The following is a 22,470-nucleotide window of genomic DNA, read 5'->3' on the forward strand; positions in this document are numbered from 1 at the left end:
TAATGACCTGCTATTTCATATATAGTTTTGAACAGCTACTAGGCTTTGATTAATCTGCTTTTCAAAGGGGGCGCTGACTATATATATTTACACTTTGCATGTAAACTGACCTCTGCACCAACACAGCAAAAATCCAATGTCACATTCAATTCTGTTCTTTTTATTTTGTCCTCCTTTTCTTTTCTTTTCTTTTCTTTTTTTTTTTTTTTAATACAGCTAGAATTAATGTAGTGAATCTGTAATGAAATGCATTATCCTGCATGGAGATTTATCAGATTTTCCAATTGAATGCCATGCTTTGCTAGCACTAGCTGGAGTTCACCTGCATGTTGGTGTGGCGTGTGGCTCTTTTTTGTAAAGAGTTAAGTTGAACACAAAAAAAGGGAACAAAGGTCAGCACCCAGCCGCCACTTGAATGTGAGATTTTTCTTTTTATTCCCCTTGATGTATACTAGGCTCTGTGTTATTAGTCTTAATGATGGAAAATTGTAGTGTTGATACAAATCTTTTTTTCAAAGTAGTAGGCGGGAGCTCCATTTGTTAGTAAGTTTTTTTGTGACTAAAAGCCACGGACAGTACATTTATGTAGCAGTAAAAGGCCTAGATGCTCTTTCCATAGCAGAGCTAATTATTCCTACTGTGACCTTACTGATCTACCCTGTTCCTAGTACATCTCATCTGCACGCCTGTTCCTCTGTGTAGATGGTGTCAGAGAATATGAAAAACCCTATAATGAAACCATTTTCATGATGGAGAAAGGCTACTGGAGTTGCACTTGCTACAAAGAGGCTCAATTATATGAGTAATTGTGATAATTTTCTACATTCATAGCCTTCAATGGGGAAAAAAGAATGAGAGCCACAAAGGAAAATTACTTTAACAAGAAAGTACAGAGAGTAAAAATGGAAGAAGAGACAAAAAAGGGGAAAAAAATAACCAGAAAAAAAGTTTAAAAAATAGATCTGGAGGGAGGAATAGCAAGACAGGGAGAACAACAGAAATGCTCAAAAAGCCTATGTGCAGCTGTGTTGCACAATTAAATTGAATTTTTTTTCTGCAGTTGATGAATGTGACTACTGCAAATGTGCCTCTGTAGTTAGCTATCATTTGTTGTTCCGTGACAGGAAAAGGATAATTACCTCTCAGAGAGAATCAAAGGCTGACATGCCCTTTAGACACAGCCATGAATGCAGAGCTCGATAGAATGCTTGAATAAGAATCCAGTGTTCTGTGCCCCCTTCTACTCAAGAATAAATTTTGTTAAAATGCAAGAGCACCACCAGTAAATTTGTTGAACCCTAGGTGTTCAAAAATATGAGGTGCATCTATCGACTCATCCCATTTGCAAAAATAAAACTACATTTTGAATTCACTTCTATTATATTCATGGACAGTAAGATAGTGAGATATGCATTAAATTTCTTTTCCCAGTAGGGGTCTGATTCAACATTTCCTATGAAAGAACAGAAAGACACTATCCTTTTTCTCCAGGCTAGTTAGCCTATAATTTAAAACTGTCAAAAACACAATTTTATACAAAGTCTTCAATAAAAGCTTCTCAGATATAACCCAAAGAGGTTTTACTAAAGTTTGATTCAGACTCTGTTACAATATTTTTAAAGCTATAAATACATCTAACTGATATTTTGCCGTTCTCTTTTTTCCTTAAAGTATTTGGAGATTTACAAAGAAAAAAAAAGCAGCATCCTTTCAAGGTGACTAAGCCTTGCAGCTTTTAAGTAATCAGAACGTATTCAATAGCATGTTGAGACCATTAATAGTCCAGAGAAGTATTGCTTAATGAAATGTATACGATATATGTCTATATTTTTTTTTGGCAAACATTTTAAAATAATTCATAGTTACCTTCAAAAAACTAAGCTGTATTTTTATTCAAAACTGCCAGCAGAAGAAGAGTCATGACTGCATTTATGGGAAGGCTAGAAAAGATGCAAAATAGGGAAAAATCTCTGAATGTGAGCTCTTTTTTCCCCTGCGCTTTGTAAGATCAAAAGCTCTTGAGTTAAATATTTTTGTACTTTTTAAACAAAGAGACTTATTTATGTTGACTAATTCCTTTGTAACATTCGTTATTGCTATACAACGAAAACAATGGTTTCTAACCTCCTCACATCGTAAGACAGATGTGGTGTAGTTTCACACACAAATAAAAAATAAACAAAACCCCACCGCAAATTACATCTGTTAATTTAAATCTATCTTAAGAACATCTCTGATTCTTTCTACAGTTATCTTTGCTGACCCTAGTGTAATTCACTTAAAAAAAAAAAGTCTCTTACCCAAGGACCAACATTATAGCTTGGCAGTTCACATACTGATATCAGACTGAAATGATGGTTTTGAATCATAAAACATGTCATCAGCTTTATACCAAACCACCAATAACCTTTGTCCCACTTGCCAGCCCTCCTTTTACTTGTCAATATAAGGCTTACCTGATTGTGTTTCCAATTACAGAGAAGGGAGCCCCTGGTCTGCAAGCTGCAATTGCTTCATCTCTACATTTCCTGGCAACCTCCACTAACTTTTCGCCAGATTTATCCACATTGCCCACCAAAAAGGTTTCAGAAGTGTCACCATGGTAGCCATTGTAATACACCTAAACATACAGAAATGTAAAGACATTTTCTCATTTTGCATCCACAAACAGATTGTCTCCTTAATTAAATCCATTCTTTCTAGGAATGAGCCATGTATTGTACCAGATAGACCACGGGTAGGCTTATTTGCAAGAATGAGACCAGAAAAGCAAAACATTGCAGAGGAGAAAAAAACCCCAACCAAACAAAAGACACAGAAGATTGCAAGGTGTGCAAGGATTGCCAATTAAAAATTGGAGAAAAGCAGAAGTTGTGCATCACTGCCCAGCAGCACGCACCAGACAATGACATTGCTCAGCTACAGGACATGAGGCTATCTGGGCTATATGCGAGGAGATGGATGGAGGCTGTGCATGGGCTCAGGGGGCTCTTGGGGCCCACTGGGAACCCACCCACCCAGGACACCTGCTCCTGGGGCTAGGGACATGCTTGCACCCCACGGGGTTGGCTGTTGAGTCCTGGTGTTGGCTGTGGGCACTGGAAGACCCAGGAGGCTGGCGGGGAGACCCGCAGCTCCGCAGCCAGCATCCCCTGCTGAGGTTCTGAGTGATGCTGTGCACAGCTGGGCGAGAGGGGTACCTTGCTACCAACATCCATAGGGAGCCCCATGGAAAGTACGGGCCAAACCTACAGCCAGCTGCTGCATATTTGCTTTAGTCTCATTTTTAAACTACAGCAGGGCATTAATGTCCGATTTTACTTCTGATTTCCAGAGTTAAATTTTGAAAGAGAATAAACCTACCATTCTGACACCACAAAGTTTCATGTGCTGAAAACATGGCACCCTGTTGAATATATTTTTTTCTTTTTTTTTTTGGACATTTCGTAGGTTTTAAACATCAGCTCTCCAGAAGTTCTCTGCTGGGCACAGGAAACCCTGGCTATGCGCTATGGAGCTCTGCAACGCGACATTAACATGGGGTTTACAGCTCTGAGGTATGGCAGGGAGGCACATAATTGTAAGACCAAGCCAAATTACCCTAAGGAAAGACAAATTATAAAGGTGCACAGTTTTGATCTTCTAAAACATTTTTTCTCCCCCTGAACAGTGGGCAACTATCCTTCTAGGACTAATAACTCACCAAGCTCAAAGCACTGAACTTTTGCCACTGGTGAGCTATTTGTGAAAGACAGACTCACATTCTTTTTGGCCAATTACAAACTAGAAAAAATAGAAAAATAAAAAATTGGCTTCAGACAGTTTATCCCAAGGCCAGGTTTGTGTTCAGTGTGAGATGTGAACAAAATGCAGGCAGTTAGGAGCGAGAGGTGTTTAAAAGGTGAGTGTCAGCAAGGGCCCAGCTGTGTTGCACCACTCTGGTGGAGAGCGGCTGTGACCCCCTGCTCTACACCTTCCTCTGCCATTCCAGACTGCCAATAAATCTTTCCTTTTTCTTTTTTTTTTTCCCCTATTATTAATTTAATGCCCATTGGGCAAGGTTTTAATCCAGCTAGTTCATATTTAAACTAAACTAGTTCATTTTTAGTGCTAGCAAGTACAACACACAAAACCCTAACATTAAACATCATCACCCTCCTGAAAAAGAAAATACAGATTTAAAACAGGAGAGCTTAAAATTAATAATAATATTTACAGCAGCCCATCAACTGCAATTACAGACTTCTGACGTTAATAAGCTACAACCACAGCAACTGTAACACGCTAATTCCTTAGCAGTCAATGAAAGAACCAAGTTGTAATAAACATTAACCTGGTAATGGCAGGCTGAAACTGCACTATGCTGAGGATTCAGTGATGGATAATGCTATTGTTTCTACACTAAAATACATTTTAAAGGCTACATGATTCAGGCCAATAAAATTTGTATTTTATCTATGAAATTCTACCACCTTAATTGTGCAAAAATAGATTTTTTTTCTTCAAATAATTTGTACATAGCGTGACATCTTTACACTCAATAACCAGAACATTATTTAATCATTTTATGGAGCCTGTACACAATTATAAACAATTTGTTGTGCAATATTTACTTTGATTTTTATTCTGTCCTCCTGCCAAATGTCACAGTTTTGCTCATTAAAAATAAGCTAAAAGATCAGTTAGCAACGCTGAAAGGCAATCTTTTTTTCTTCAGCTATTTTGGAACTAAGCAATTATCAAACACAGCACAGTTCAGTTTTAAATGGTAAAAAGATCTTACAAAGATAATCAGCAATTCTCATTCTTGCAGGAATCTTCACATTCACAGAAACTTCAAGATTTATTTTATTTTACGAGGGTAAACAGAAAACAAATAAAAATAAGTCTTCAAAAAGATCAAACATTTAGTCAGACATTATTTGTAAAGCAGAGTGGGCAGGATATGCATTAATAAAAATATATTTCATTTAGTTTATCACGGAAAGTATCTGTGATACGAATCTATACTTTTTTTTTTTTTTTTTAGTATATATGTAAGGCATCACTATTATCCTAAACTCAGCTGTTAAATCCTGAGCTGTTGCAAACTGATTTAGACTAATAAAATGAGCCAAGGTACACCAGTTCACCAAAGTAAAAATGTAGGCCAAAAATATACTTTCAAAATGATAGATAACACTAAGCTGATATAGTCAGAATTCCATAATTAGAAAGTATGGAGACGGGAAAGAATTTAGAAAGATTAAAAAACCAAACCAAAGCAAACCCAGTTCTAGATCACATGTGCACATACCATGGGAAAGAGGTCGCTGACCCTATTTTTAATAGAAAAAATATTTTAGAAAGCTTGAATCTCATGCTCAGAGGTAGGTCTGCTGCAGATTTCTTCCACTTCTGCCAGTATGAAATTTGGGCCCATGGAAAATAGTACCAAGTTACCAAGAGCTCCTTCAATAATTAAAAATGCCCATTTTTATGAGATGTTACCCCCTTGTATGCGACATGTAATTGCAAAGCAACAGTGGGATTCAAAAGACGTCTGTGTTCATGTCAGAAACAAATTGCACTTTGGGAAAATAAAAACATGCACAGTAAAAAGAAAAAAGCTTCTGGAAGAGATGACTTTTTTTTTTTTTTCTTTTCATAAATGAGATGAGAATTAGGTTTCCAGTTTCCATACTTTCTTGCTCCTAAGAAAATCCAGCCAGTGTTTATTTAAATAGCTATAATTGACCATTCTCTGGAAATATTAAGTCATAGTTATATCACACTATTTCTGTTTCTCTGCAAAAGGTTCAGGGCTTTTATACCAGAAATGGAACACAACACTACCTTCAGGGATTTTAATAAATGTAGGGAACACTGCTAGCAAAAGAGTTGCTGTCCAAATAGACTGACATACACAGGCCAATGTAGCCTCTAATGACAGAGTAAGATAATGTCAGGCCCCACTCAAAATAAGCAGGAAGAGGAAGATCAATCTTGGCAGAGTGAAGGAAAAATGCTGGCTTTCTTCATGTTAGCTCATCTCATACATATCTATCTTCAGCTGCTGCCCAGTACTGTGGTGCTCTGCATTAACTACACAGTGGATCAATAACAATTACACCTTCTCAAAAACATGACACATAGCAGGATTGGGTTGACATTTCACTTAGGCCAACATTGATCTCAGTGCATCTGATTCCAGTCCTAAATTCAAGTCAGGCCTGGGTCTAGCTGGAATAAACACACAGTTAAAAACAAAAAAGGAAACCAGCTGCTTGTGCCTTGGCTCAGAAGTAAACAGCACATCCATCTGTGCATCCCCCATTTCCAATCCACTATTCTTCCCGTTGCTACTAGTGATTCTAAAGTTGATCAAAGACTATTTTTTTATATGAATTACTCACCGTGACATCAATGTTGATAATATCTCCATCCTGAAGAGGTCGACTGAAACATAAACAGAAAAAAAAAAAATATGGTGACAGACAGTTCCCAACAAAGGGAATATAAGAATAAACACCTAATGACACATGCATAAAAAATCAGGGGGTAGATATTTTGTGATGGAGGAAGGCCGAGGCAAACAGAATAACCATTTTTAATGTTCAGCTCTCACTACTTAGAGAACAAACACAGCTGAATATAAAATAATGAGAAATGACTACCAGAAAAACATATCAACACCTCAAAAATCTGCCATTATATTTATTCTTTTTCTCTCACTAGGGTTCATATTTTACTTTCTGAGTAGCTGAATGTATTGCAAATAATAATAAAAACCCCCTAACAACAACACATAAATTCAAATATATTTATTCCTTCCCCTATACTTATTTTGCTGGAGGAGAAAAAAATAAATTGGACAGCTCTTGGTTTTTTTCCACACACAAAATTCTAAAGGCATTATACTTCTTTTTAAGTTTCTCGACAAACAGGATGTTTTTTTTCTATTTCACATACATTTCTGTAACATCTATCAGCATCATGTGGTAACATGATATGCATCTGCAATACATTTATACATGACGTTTAGTTAAGCTGAAGTATGTTCAATGTTAAACATAATTTATTAATTTCAGTTTAACATTTTCATTCCTGGTGGTAGAATGTATATTATTGGGGAAATACCTGTCAGGAATACCATGACATACCACGTTGTTTACAGAAGTACAAACAGATTTTGGAAACCCTCCATAGCCCAGAGGTGATGGATAGGCATTCTGTCTGATTATTTCATGATGAACAATGGAATCTATTTCTTCAGTTGTCATGCCAACCTAAAATATCAAACATAACATCCTGTTAAAAAAGCAAAGATAGTTTCTCGTATTTACTGGATGTGATTGCAGCCAAGTGTTTCAATGAAATCTTGGATGTTCCAAATACACTGCTTTGATACAAAACACTAAACCGTCTGATATACTTTATTGATATGTTGAACCCTTTTTTTTTTAAGAGAAAAAGGTTTTAAACAAAGTATACAATAGAATAAAATACTCAAAGGTTCCTAGAAAACCTAAAATACTGCCTACTTCCTTTCCATTCTTTTTTCCACATTTGATTTCTCAAAGACACCAATTTTCCGTGGCACCTTGTTTCAGTAGCTGCTGAAATATCTGTTTTCAATGCTTTCAGTCATTTAAAGCACAACATTACTTTCCCTTTTATTTGTAAAAGAAAGGATCTTAACTCATATAACTGCCCAGGACATTCATCATAATGCATTTGTGCATTTTATGAAATTGTTTTCCAAGTATGCTGTAATTTTATAAAAGATTTAAATATTTGGCTTCATATCTTGAGGACATTTTACTTAAAGTCACCATAGCCTGGATGATCACAGTGAATCTACAAGTGCTTATCAATTATTTTTAGAAATATTCATTTTTATGCTTGACGTTTTCTAGATTCATCTTTTTCTCATAATTTTACATATTTAAAAAAAAAAAAACCTCTCATAAATCATTCAGCCATTTTCTGAGTATCCATGCAGTGGAAAATGCAAACGCTTAAAATAACATCCTTCTCGCTTTTCTTTTGGATCAACTCTGTCTCTGGAATGGTTAGAGCTGAAATTTGAAATTTGGTAGGGAAACCTCCCTCACTGAGAAGAAGTGCTTTTGAGGGTTCCTCTGCAAATTGATTTTGATTTGAATGAGTTTTGAGCCTTTGAAAATCATACTTCGTACACATACGAAGATCAGTCTTGGCAGAGGAAAGGAAAAATCACAGTGGCTGTGATTTTGGAGGCCTTTTTAGTAACACAAGGAATATAGGTAGGCTGTGGCGCAGGAGGCATACTTATCCATATATTGAAATATTCAGTGATCATGCACAATGAATACAGTGGAGTGTGCTTGTGTGCTGTGCTGAGGATAAAACCAGGTCTATTTTGCTCAGCTTGCATCTTGTTCAGCACAAAAACATGGCTGGGCAGATAAGGAGCAATGATCACACTCAAGACCAGGATTTGGGGTTACTGTGCAAACCCCCTGCTTTGCAGTAGCCATTGCAGCCTCTGCACTGGGATGGCAGCCGCAGCCCCAGCACACTGTCTGTATTGGATACTGCAGCCATCGGTTCTGGATAAATACAGGTTTGTTGCTCCTGCCTTCACTCACCCATCTATCATTTTCAGCGCACAGACAAAATGAACCGCTATGTACCAGACTGGGTGCTGTCTGCTGCTGCTCTGCTCAAGGAATTTGACGTGGCTTTTGGACACTGAGCAGACAGATCTGTGCTCTCTGCATGGCAGGCTTACATACTGTGAAAAGTTCTGCTTTCAACAGTATCTGGTTTGCTTTTAAAGAACCTTTTGCTAGCTGGGCAAGGCTGAGGAGGCACCTACTGCATGCCTCATCCCTTATTTGGGACTGGGCAATCTGATGGTATCTAACAAAATACTTCTATGTCATAGAATTTGCTGCTTTATTTCCAAATCTTTAACACAAACGTAGGAAATACTGTCATACGTAATATCACATTGTATTTTTAAGTCCCACAGGCAGTAAATGGTATATTAAAACAACACACAGCCTGAACTTTGTCTCGCTGCATCCATGCATTATAATACACTTTTGTTATATTAAGGAATGTTACTGCCACAACTACAGCTGGTTTGGAGGGCTGCATTCAAGGTTCAGCAAGACAACAGGAACAAGTGGAGGGACAGGGCTCTTCAAATAAAATAGGAATGCAGAGTTTACCTTATGAGAATAGCCTAAAACAGCTTGGTTTCTTTAGTTGGGTGCCCTGAAAGCTGTAATAGCTCTATTACTATGTGAAGGGGACAGACTCAAGGAAAGGCAGGAAGCTGTTTAAGTTAAAGAGTGGAGTTGGCACAAGAACAAAAGAATATAAACTGGCCACGTGCAACATCAGGCTGGGAAGTAGAAGATGCTTGCTGTCAATGAGGGAGGGTCTTGGCCAAACACTTACTGGTGTAGAACAGTGCTCACCACCTGTCTGCAGCTGACCTGGGCAGTGGTCTTGGCACCACAACTCCTAATGCCACCTCCCTCCCAGTCCACAGCAGCTGATCATGTAATTCTTACGTCATATACACCTTCTTGCTCCAAAATGTTTATTACATGTATGCAGTATTTTGCTATGATGTATGATTTGGCACATACTATGAACTGCATCACAAGCTATACTGTGCTGCATACATATGCACCCTGATCCTTCAGAAACATACATATGTCCTTAACTTTACATGAGTAAGTTTACTGCACTAGGAAATAATTGCTCATACAGAAGTTAAGCAAGCATGTGCCTATGTAAGATTAAAGCTGTAGGCAGTTTTGTTATTGGCCAGCCCAGATCCAGAATTAAACTTCTTGGAAAGTGTGATGATAGCCGAAAGAAAAAATGCATGGTAAACTGATATTTTTCCCCTTTTAAGTCAACGGCATTAACCTGCCGTCCCCATCTATCTCTGCATCTCATAGCTACTCAACCCATTTTACCCTATCCAGTATGCTATTACATGAAATAACAAGCCAAGGCGAAAAAAGCACTCCTTCATCTGCAAAACCCGCTAATAGACTCCTCCCAGTACATTTTAACTTGGGAGGTATCCCAAAAAGCATACTGTAGAAGCATTTCTGGAAACTGTGAGGCTTTGTTATCAATGCACTCCAGAAAATTGTGTAGAATTTGGCAGCTGTCTTTTACAATGGCAGCTCTAGGAGTTGCACTGGACTCCACAGGACAGTCAAGGGCCAAAGGACGGATGGGAACAGAGGAGGCAGCCCAGCCCTTCAAACTTGCACAAATGAAGAGCTGGAACAAATGATTCATGAAGAAGATGGGCCATGAAATGAAAGAAAAAAATGTAGCATGGGCCTTATGAGAAACTCACATGATTTGGCACAATCCTAATGGAGGGAGATTACAGACACAGAGATATTACACCTGAGCCAGCAACTCATTCTAAGTACTACGTAGGTCCAAAATACAGAAATAATTAAAGAGGCATATTATGGACTACATCAAAAGTTAATAAATCCTTACTTTTTTTCAGAATCTAACTTAAAAACTGGATGCACACTAAGGGAAAGTTAAAAAAAAAAAAAAGTAGAAAAAACCCCCAAATAAGCGAAAGCATAAAATACATTCAAGCTGTTAGGGGACTTCCGTAATTGTTACCTTTAAGCCCTTTCCAGCCAGAAGCAGGACATGACGGGCCAATTGACAAGCTTGACGAAGCCCTTGAATCTGATCTTCATTCTTAATTTCTATGTCGTCTCCCCAGTCTGGTACAATGCCTGTCGTCACATAGTCTGGCTTCTTTATGTGCTTGGAGAAAAAGGATTGAAAATGAAGATCAGAAAACTGAGCATGACAATGGGATCATTTTCTCAGATACTGCCTCCTGCTTCATGGCAGCTTGCCCTTTCTGTCGTAGTATCGACCTTCCTAAGCCATCAGGGCAAACCCTCAAGGCTGCCTCAGTATTTCTTGCACTGCCCTTTTGAACTTAACATTGCCTGTTACTACTGACTTGTACAGTCTGTTAGCCTTCCAGTGCTGAAACCCCAGATACTGCAGCTGACTTCCAGCACAGACATTGCAAGTTTTGAAACTGTGAGAAAGACTTTAAAACTCTTAATTTTCTTCCGCAAAGAAAGAGGCACATTTTCTACAAAAGGCATCTAAACACTGGAACCAATGGGACAAACATACAGAAGTAGGCTCAAAAATAAAACTGATCAAATCCTTAGTTTCTCACTCACACAAGACTCTTATTAACTTTCACAAGATTGCTTTTTGACTTTAGGATTTAACTTACTTTAATTTGGAGGGTTTTACTTCTTAATCTAGATTATATGCTGTGCCCAAATCTGTCCATCTACAACATTCTGCTGTGTCTCGGAAAGTGTAATAAACTTCATTTTTTTTCCCACATAAAGTTCTGAAAATTCATTTTTGATTTTTTTTAATCCACAAGTTTCATGGCACATGTATAAACACAACAAACTAATAATAATGGTGACATCTTCCACAAAGGTGGAAATACACTTTCTCTGGGAGGGTCCTGGGCTGTTTCACTGGCTGGGGAAGAGTCCCTTTGCCTACCACAGCCAGGCTGATTCTCTGCCACGACAGCCACAGGGTGAGTTTTGCACTGAGTTCACAGAATACAGAATCAAGCTGGCAGGCAGAAACCAAAGTGGGCATGTGGGCTGTACACAAGAAGACCATAAACCAGCAGGGTGTGGGAGTAAAGAAGAGTGGGGCAGCTAATTAGGTCTAGAGGGGCTTTAAATAGGAGGACTATTGTTACTCCTACAGGTATTTAATTTCTACTCTGATAAAAAGCACAACTATCTTTAATGGATTTATATCAACAGAATTTCAGATTTCCATTCTGTTCAAATTAATGGCGTATCAACCCTAACAACATTCTACTGCAGTGGTTTGGGACTTAATTTAGAAAAAAAACCCCTCAATTTCCTGGACTAGCAACTCCTTAAACAGCAGCACCCTTGCTTTCCCCTTGGAGGGCACATATCTAGAAACTGTTGAGACCTGACCCTGCTGACCTATAAGATCTGCTAAGGTAGAAGCCCAAAGCAGCACACATACAAATGTCTGTGTATACAGTTTCACACTAACATCTTGAAAAAAACCCATGCTATTTCAGTGTGATTCCTGGCATACTCTGTATAAAGCAGCAACTTTGCCCTCAAGTTTTTGGAGTTGAAGAATTGGACTGATCTTTAGACGATCTGAGAACTCTGATCTGTGAAGACAACTTTTCAGTATGACAATATATTTCTCCCTCTTTATCCTAAAAGAAGCATCTAAATACAGAAAAAAAAGTGTCTAAGTTCTACAATTTTTAAACTTTTCAAAATATCTAAAGCGTGTAACCCTATGCTCTCCCCCTGCACAGAGCTTCACAGCCCCTTAGGTGTAAGACCCCTACATCGTTATCTGCTTTCCTATCTAACAACTTTTCTGGCCCATGGAAATACTCTATATTTTGAATAAGAAATCTATAATAAGATGAAAAGTAAAATTTCAAAAAAGTACTAATACACATCCTGAAGCACTGTTTAGAAAAGGTACTTTGGTTTTCTTTGGCCTGTAGGAAGGATACTAAACAGTTAATCTGTATGCTGTAATTAAATGGGGGAAAAGAGGAAAAAAGAGGAAAAGAAGAAAACCAGAAGTTGGATACATGTTAAAATTGCATGAAAAAAAGTTCCTTTTAGCTCTAAAGTACATAAAAGTATATGTTGTGAGTAAAAAAAAAACACTCAGTCACAATGAAGACAAGTTTAGAACATGCAGTGGGGTTGCATGGCAGCTACCAGCAGGTATTGTATGTTCTCTTCCTAAATCTGACATAACCAATTAACAAAACCTTCAGCAAAATATAAATGTTTTTATAATTAGTTTGCTAGAGGTTTATACAGAAAAGGACTCAGATGATCATTAATGAGTCTTACGGACTCTTGGTAGGACCATCTACGAATGTCCAAAACGAGAATCTGGACCCAGAAGTGTAAAGTGTTGACAGATTATTAAGATATTCCACATTTACACTACTCTAAGTGAACAAGCCCCAGATTTAAACTCCCTAATAACTGTGTTTAACATGGTAGGCAGCTGAAAACTTCTCTCACCAATGCTCCTATTTCAAATACCAGATCAAGCAACAGGAGAGTGATACAACCCCCCAGCTGCTGGACAATGAATACACTTGATGATGCCTGCAGCTGAACTCTACATTGACTGAAGAACACATTAGATAATAGAAACTGCAGTACCTTAGGAACTGGGTGAGCTGGAGAAACCGTGGCTGGCCAAACTATACTATAAGCAGTATTTCTTTGTCCCTGAAAAGAGAAGCATCTTTGCTGTTGATTGCTTGACTGTCTGTGCAGGTGGATACGATTGCTCAAGGAAAAGAACACGTGGCAGCCAGTCACAGAACCTGTTAATAGATAAGTTAAAAATGGTTAACATTTCTTCTACTACCATGTTACAAACTGGAAAGGGCAAAAAGAAGGGCATCATGTAAAACAAACCACAGAACTCATGCAGTAGCCAAGGGTAATTCAAATAGTTCAACTCTTGTACTGTTAAACAAAGAGCATTAACACCGAGAAGCAATGAGAACAAAAAACCTCCCCAAACAATACTTTGAAGCTTTATAAAATGCCAGTTCTGTTTTGGCTCAATGCATCAAAAAGTAGTGTGGGTAAATTCCCCAAAGCTTACAGCCAGGAGTGATGCTCCAGCTAGCCCCTGCATGGCTAGAAGCTGCACTGTTCAAGTCCTGGTGAAATGGTAAATAAAGGACAATAGCAAGAAAAGAGGAGACGAAAAAAAAAAGATTTAATGTTGATTTCAGGCAGTTTTTTTGCAGAATTGGTCATGGATTTGAGCATAACCAAGTTAATGTTGCTCCTGTAATTTGTGCCAAGACACAAGGAATGGGGTTTAATTTGTCCTGACTATAGGAAGGCAACAGAAGAAACTTCAAAAGTTATTTTCAATTTTGGCCAAAGGCAATTGAATGAATTAAAATCTGTAAGTCACTTGGAATGTATGAATGAGATTTCCATGTAATTCACATCAGAATTTGGGATCATATATATATGATATATACTTATCGGAGTATTCATTGCTCAAACTTAGTTCTTGGGCAATAAAACATTTTGCCCCTCTCAAAAGAAAAAGAAGAAAAAAGAAAAAGGGGGAAAAAAGTGCATTGAGGCCCAAAGGTTGTCAGAGACATCAAATCCAAAACAATCCATCACAAAAGGTGATGCTGGTATCAAAACTCGGAAATATGCTAAACTCAGAAGGATTATTGACACTGCCAAGTAAACTACAATTACAGGTAGTGCATATTTCCTTTACTCAAACATTCTACAAGCTAAACAGAGGAAGTTTTTGAAATAAAAGTTTCAGATAATAGTTAATCTGCTTCTGAAAAATGTCATCCATATATACAAACACAAGAGCAATCTTTTATGGGAAATAACCCATACGAATACTCTTCGTTAACACATGTTTTCATTTAAACAGAAGTAACTAAACATTTTTATGATGAAGAAATTAAGAAATTAATCTACTGCATATTTTGTAACTATGTAAGAATTATTTTTTCTTTTTTTAAAGGAAGAGTTTCTTCCATATCTTGTATGTTTTTATTTTGTTGTACCTTCCTTCCTTTTGGATGCATTTATCATGTCCAGATGCAGGACTTACCCTTCCGCACGCACTTTACAGCATCCCATGTTATACAGGAGATTCAAATTACACACCTTTTTTGGAGCCCCAAAACACAGAATGAATGAAATAGTCGCATGAAGTTTGCTTTAGAGGTGTTCCTGACAGTCTCTTTGCACCCTGATTCGTGCTACGTTTAGTTACCAATATCTGGAAGGCTGGAAAGCCTTTTACTCAATACAAGCAAATTTTTACTGGCTTGTTTTTGGCTTTGTTTTTTTTAAAATTGATGATAAGTAACAAGGCAGAGCTGGAGACTGAGGCTCAGATCAAGATCTCAGTATAACCTGAGTACCCCGATGGAAGTTGCCTGCTTCAAAAGGGAAGAATGTGTCTCCGTGGAAGCGGAGCTGCCCAGTTAACAGAGGGCTGGATTGGTTTGGTGGTGTTTTAATTATGGTTTAATCACAACCTCACTACTGCTTTCCCTAGTGTCTCCTTCACAAGAACAAAAATCTTTGTCCAATTAAAACAAAAAAAAAAAAAGAAAAGAATGTGGGCCATCTAACCTGCACAACATATAAGTGCATCCAAAGAGCCCAAAGCATCCTACAAACTCCCTGGCTGGTCTGCACCCATTGCTGGAAGCTGGAAGCACAGAATCTGCTGAGGCAGCAACTTTTGGGCTCTTGGAAGTAGCAATCAGTCTGCCAGCATAAGCTAAGGTAGCTCTTTTAGAGAGTGAAGTGGAAGTACCTTGCTCTTAACCACAGCTGAAGGTATTATAAAGATATTGAAAACCCACACTCACTGATACGGCCAGCTGAAGTCCATGTGGACACGAATATGGGAACGTGAATGCTCTCCTTGATGCATAGCATGCTGCCTGGGAACCTTGTCTACTGTGTAAAAGTTTAATTGGGGAAGAAAAGGTGCAGGCATGCTTGTCAATTGTTCAACAATAAAACTCCAGATGTCCCAAATACATGTTCTTAAGTACCTTGAACCACTTTATATTCATGGGTGTGTGCCTATCGGCTGTCCCACATTCGGAAGGCATACCTTTTTATTTGGAATTAAATTTTTGCCTCTGTTCTCCCAAAGAGACACTCTAAGTGTTGTCACAAGATAACAGGATAATAAGATACTGTAGTCTGTTGTTATTCTAACTACTCATTATAAACCAGACGCATATAAGAATATCTACTACTTGAACAGGTGAAATGCGACAATAAAATAAATATCACTGTAGTATAATATGACTCCTAAAATACATCACAAGAATTATAAACACAGGACAACTAAACCTTTATTTGAAATGTAAAAACTTGTAGCAGAAAACATTTTCCTACAAAGTAAAAATAAAAGGAAATAAAGTGGCATTAAAATATAATGAAGTTATTGTTTTATAATGAAAATCTGGACTCCATCCACAGACTTCCTTCCTTAAGAAGGCCTTCCTAATGCCTCCACAGCTCCTTTTATTTTTTAAGCTCCCATATTCAGAGCTAATTTGATATAGCAACATCATCAATCATCGGAGACAGGAACAACTGGCTGTATTCTCCAAGTCTGGCTCAAATGTTCCCTCCTCCCCATCCCTTTCACCTATCAAAGCTTTTCTCAGTGACTTATTTACTTCTGCAATGCTGGCACTCAAGCACATCATTTTTGCTAAGCTTTCTGTGTATTAATTACTGTAAGATAGTTCATAAACACAGGATTTATGCAGCTTCCAGCAGAAACTGCAGCCGTTGGAGAGAGCCTGGAGTTTGAAGCTGGGTAGCCTGGTAACACACCACCAAAGCCAGGATGCAAAGTTGGCCCTTTTACACATTTCTCCTCTCTCCCAACAGCAAGACTATGTCACCTGCCACGAGTAACAGAGTATTCACTACCAGCTGCAATAAGAATTATTACCAGCGTTACTGAATCACATCAGCAGATAGGATGTACTGAGCACAGAAAATTACAGACAACTGCTCCTCTGACTCGACAGTGAATTACACTGTGCAATCTGTATGCACGCATGTCCTGCCGGAGCCGCGGGATTCCTCAGCATTCCTTACAGACTTTAATTTGTATTAATAATATAAATATGCGCTGTGAGCTTTCGTGAATTACCAGATGAATTTGTCTTCTGTAGAAATGACATTTTCTTTTTCTTTTAAATGAGTCAGCCAAAGGGGCTGAATACGGAATTCAAGTATGATGATGGGTGGGAGCATTTTTAAGTGACTGATTTTGTAGCACAATGTGCCCTATATTTATTAGCCTTTTACTCTAGGTCTATTTTAATTGTTATCTGTTCATGCATGCTACACTATATAATGAAATGCTCCCATTTCACTCACAGAGTGGAGAGTTTTTTATGTGTATCTCTATTAATGACCCTTAATTAAGTTGATTTTAGTCATTTAAATGTGATTTTCCTCTGGTCAAGAAGTATTTTTAACGGGAGATGTTGGAAATGAACTCTCACATAAACCCTTTCTAAAGCTTCTTGTTTAACATTTGCAGCAATTTATCAGCTGTGTTTTCAATGAATGAGGTGTGGGGTAGCCATGAAAAATACTGCTCATCTACATGATTCATCAAACGTGATTGTTAGCAGCCATATTTTTGAGTATTTATTTATGAAAGAGTTCAAATTCCCAAGCAATTAACAAAAATGTTAGCAAAGGATAAACTTGAGGACAGTTCTAAGCTACAATAAGGGTACATCTTCAAAGAGCCAAGAAATAAAATTTACATTTTAAAAAATTATTTAGTCGTAGTATCAACAGAAGCAGAGCACCAAAATTATTTAGGACTACAAGAATTAACATTTAACTCATTGAAGAAATAAAATCAACTTGCTCTTGATAAAGTACATCTTAGTATATATGAACAATTAACAACATCAAAAGCATTGTTCTGATAACAATTTTCAAAATATGTGTTTTTTTATTTTTACTGAAAAGAATGACTGTGGAAATTTTCTTAGTATATATGCATTTGACAGTAAAAAACTAGAGATTTTAATATGCCTTGTCAGGTCATTTCAATATTATATCATAATTTCACTTTTTGTGCAAATATTATTTTTGCTAAAACTTCAAAGGAATAAAGTTTAAAGCGAGTTATTAAAAATCACTATGGGTAATAGTATGTGAATGCACCTAGGTAAGAATATAGCTTTTTACTGTTAATTACAAAATGTTCCAATCCAAAATAATGGTTGTGGTTTGAAAGATCATTACTTGTAATTCTAACAGTCTTTTAAAACACTGACTTTGTAATCCCCATGTTGCGATGGTACGTCCAAGCTTCAGAAATTGGATGGGAAAGATTAAAGGTTCTCTCCAACTCTGTGTAACCTGTGTAGCAAAAGAGCAGCTCACATTTCACAAGCAATAACCTGTGCATTTGCTAAAAAGAAAAAAAAAAAGAAAAAAAAAATGGAGGGGGGGAAAAAAAGAAGAACAACATAGGGAAATGCCTGAGGCAGAAGTTGAAACTGATTGGGCAAAGTAGGACAAGAGCCCTTGAAATTAAACAAAAGCAAATTCATTCTGTTGACAGATGTTGATTACATCAAAGCCACGAAAGAATTTTTTTCCTTTTCTTTTTCTTTTTCCTTTTTTTGCAGCTAATATCTCTGTGTTTTCTGTACATTAAAGATACAGCACAGCTTAATCAACATAGCCCGACACATAATAATTTTAAAATTTGGTAAAAGTATATTGTAACGAGGTCTTAACGACAAGCTTCTCCAAACAAGAGTGTATTCACATGGTCATGTCTGCATACCCGTGCTGGTCACGCCATCATCAGTCCCTTACTTCCAGGGGTTAACTGCTCTGGCAGCCAAATAAAATACAGAGAGCGCTGTGTAATTATGGAGACAGTCAAAGGGCAGACTCTATTTTGAAATCTATTTGCACAGACAAGGTCTTCCAATTTTGCTTACAGGAAACAAGCTGGTAAAGGGGGTCTCCTCCTCTCCAGATGCTTTCCACACGTTTTTCCCACATCAGGAAATTGTGGATATGGACACCATGCAGCACTGTTTCCTGGATTGCAGAACTATGTCATTACAAGGAGAAGAGCAAGTCCATGCTCGTGAGAAATATTTCCTCCTAATTGCCCATATTAGGGGAAAGCAAAACCCACAAGGACTACTGAAAAAGGGACTAGCAGCAATTTGTAAACAGGACGCAGCCACAGCTGTCATGATGGTACTGGAAAAGAGAAAACAGAAATGAAAGGGTAAAACCACTCTGGTTTTAATAACATGATTGGGGAAATGAAATATTCATCAGGATAGATATGACTTCAGTTACAACAGCAACACATTGGTAAAAACCTCAACACAGCATGCTTATGACTGTACAAACTGAAACATGGGCCAGTATCTTACTAACATTATATTCTAATTTGGCTTTGGTTTACTTAATAATTGAAATTAACAACTAAAGTTGTTTAGTTAAGGTATTAACAGAATTGCTGTTCTCATTACCCTCGTAAGAGGCAATAAAGCAAACCAATGGCCAAACACCCACTGATTCTAAGGGAGCAGAAGCAGCCCCTCCGCCAACACCACCAGGGTTCTTCCACGACATGGAAAAAGTTAAGTTTGGCCCTCTGGACCAGTTATGCTCCCATTAATTACAGTTTTGACCTTATTTCACGGACAGCAGAACCAGACAATTTGTATTTGCTGTATGCCAATGTAAGTGAGTTTTTTAATTGGGCACAAATTTATAAACTCTATGGAAGTACATTCTTGTTTGGCTTTAATTATTATTATTATGCCTTAGTCTAGACCAGCACACTAAAATGATGAATCAGTGCCTTCTGGAATAGTGCCGGTCTTCTAATTCATTATTCAGTCAAACTTAGGGCCAACAAAATAGCTGTTCTGCAAGTTGGTAAACTGGGAAACCACAGAGAATCAGAACCTCTTCTATTTACAGGAAGGATGACAGCCTAAGGGTACTTCATCCCAATAATAACAACATTCAAGTAACAGTGCCCAGGTCATGACAAGCCATGACCCTCCCCATAGCTCCTTCAGGAAGCTGGCTCAGTGCCACCTTTTATCAGCAGCAACCAACAGTGCAACTTTAACAAACAAGAGAAAAAGGAGAAATTAATTTTATATCCTTAAAAACCTCTTCAACCAGTTAAGCAGTTGTGTATGTATATATATACACACACGCACACAGAGTCATGCCAAGGCAGGCTAAGAAACTGAGTAAAATTCTGGTATCATTAAACAGCAGTTTCCCATTTTATTATAGGATTTAAAAAATACTATATCTGAATTGTATTCTTTCATATACCAAAGGAAATTAATTGTCAATTACAGAAGTGGGACTGGGTGGTACAGGCTTAAGTTTGGGAACAGGACATTGCAGTTCTCCAATCGAGCCTTTCATCCTAGTGTTATTTCTACTACATTTTCTCTCTCTGATAGAATAAAAGAAGTAGAAAATAAAAAGAAAGTGTAGCCCACAGCAGTACCACAGCAAAATGAAACAAGTCAGGTACAAAAGCTGGACAAAGCAATATTAAGAGTTTCACGCACAGTTAATATCAGGGGAATTTAGGCTCCAGATCACGGCATCTGGCAAGTTTCAAGTTCTATGACTAGCAGGAGAAACATTCCTCTTATGTTACTGCATTCCTATATTGAGTAAATTAATTTATCATAAAGCGAATAAATTGAAACGAGAAACATATCTGCTCAGGTTTGCATATTTAAATACATCTTTCAATCATTTTCTATCTTGAGGTTTTTAAAAAGATTGGAGAAATTACTTTCACTTGAAAGATTGGTTATTGTATTAATTATTTTGATGTTGTAGGGAAGTAAGAACTGTTGGAACAAGTTACTCGGTTTTAAAAATAGCAGTTGTTTCAGATTAAAATAATAAGCTATTCAAGTAGTTCTTACACACATACACACAATACTGAGTCTTGTTGTTTATATGCACCCACCCACAGCTCTAACATTCATTGAATCCTACTGAGATAAAATCTTTTCAGGTGTGCTGTGAAACAACCGTTTTCCAACTGGCATGTTTATGTCCTATATACATGCCTGATACAGTATTAAATGTTAGAAATAAATCCTTTAAACTCCTAAATTTCTATCTGAAATGGAAAAAAGTATGTCTGAATCGCCACAAAAAAATGTTTCCCACAGAAACCCTTTCAAAGCTAGTGAAATAAGAGTAATTTTTGCTCAGAAAATTTAGGAGTGCTCCTGAACATTGTATCAGGGTTTTCTGCTTAGCTTGAGACACAGGAAGAGAATGGGCAGTCATGAGTCTTTTCCCCACACAGAACGTATGACCCATTGCAATAATTATTTTCAACATACCTGCAGCTGAATCTGTAAGGATACAAGATGATTCCTGAATGGTAAACCAGCTTTCTCATAATAATAAGAATAATAAAAATAAAGTGTATGCTGCTAGCAATTTTGTGATGAATACCATAATAACATAAGATTATATTACTATTTATCTGGTAAAAATTACAGCTAACAGTGTTTCTTGCCTTGTATTAAATGTTAATTACTTGTATTGTCCCATTTTCACATGAAAACACAAGTTACACTAAGACAGTGAGTCTTTACTGAGAAAACACTTACTTTGCTAGAGTGAAGAGTGTAACCTTGGGGAATTCATCCTATAACCCAGACTTCAAAATACATGAGCAGAGAGGTGTAAGAGTTTACAGCTGTGTCTACTAAACTACTGTGGTGGTGGAAACAAGCTTTCCCTCCCTCCCCTCAAAGGTGCTGTGCACAAGGAAGATGTTCCAATCAAGAGCTGGCTGCAGATAACTTGTAGCATCATGATTAAAACATCTATTTTTAAACCTTTCAGCAATTAGTATGTGCTATTAATGTGTAACTTGGAAGCTTATTCATAAAAATGTGGCATTTGGGTCACTGAATGAGTTATAATGATAGGAGTATGGACTGAATTTGGAAGAGTATGGTATAATGTTTAGGAGCTGGTTTACTTTTTTTTTTTAAATACCTTTCATTTATCTCCTCGCTTAACATTTACAAAGACCTCTTTCTTATCACAAAAGTCCCTGTTTATCAAACAGTGATACAGGAAGAAGTTGTTTACATTTTCAGAAATACCAACATACATCACTTATGACAAAAAAACCCAAGCACTCCATAAGAAATGCTCAATCACTGTCAATCATATGGACTAAAACATACATAAACCAAAGAATGTGGTGTGAACTATATTAGTTTCAAACTGAACACAGAATTACAACTATAACAAACAAACCCAAATAATTACAAGTGACTCATAGGCCTATTTACACATCTCGCCAAACTGCTGGAAAGGTAGGTAACCATAGAAACCTGACAGCCTAAATTCAGTACTTTAAAATTTGTACTTAGTTTAAAGTGCTGAAAATTATGTTTCTATTTGACAAAATCAATATTTTCAAAGGTTTCAGTTTTTGCTTTGCTACTTAAATGCTTAAAAATGATTTAATCTCTTAGTTACTAATAATTTGCCTTTTAAACTTTATTTTATCCAAGTAAAGATTACAATTTATACTTTGTAATATAAATTAATACTTTTTGATACTGCAAATTAATATTTCTAACATTTCTTTAATGACTGAAATTAAATAATGATGTAAAACAAACACTCCTGCACTTACTATTAACTGCTTTGCATATAGACTTTTCTAAGATGCACACTAGCAAAAAAAAATTACTCAAATGAACTGTTAAAGCTGAAATGTTAATAGCCTTTC

At 37.1% G+C, this 22,470-nt stretch overlaps 1 protein-coding gene across 1 annotated transcript; it reads right to left on the reverse strand.

The window, feature by feature from the left end:
• Positions 1–2,456: 2,456 nt before the first annotated feature.
• METAP1D (methionyl aminopeptidase type 1D (mitochondrial)) lies at positions 2,457–18,701 on the reverse strand (the record flags this gene model as incomplete). The annotated part of the gene is made up of 6 exons (XM_010023299.1): positions 18,638–18,701; positions 13,275–13,441; positions 10,645–10,794; positions 7,120–7,268; positions 6,396–6,438; positions 2,457–2,620 (listed from the first exon to the last, which is right to left on the reverse strand). Coding segments are annotated over exons 1-6 (737 nt in total), but the record flags the coding sequence as incomplete, so codon positions are not given.
• Positions 18,702–22,470: the final 3,769 nt, after the last annotated feature.

Source organism: Nestor notabilis, unplaced genomic scaffold (assembly GCF_000696875.1).
Source record: "Nestor notabilis isolate BGI_N333 unplaced genomic scaffold, ASM69687v1 scaffold22541, whole genome shotgun sequence".
Lineage (NCBI taxonomy): Eukaryota > Metazoa > Chordata > Aves > Psittaciformes > Psittacidae > Nestor > Nestor notabilis.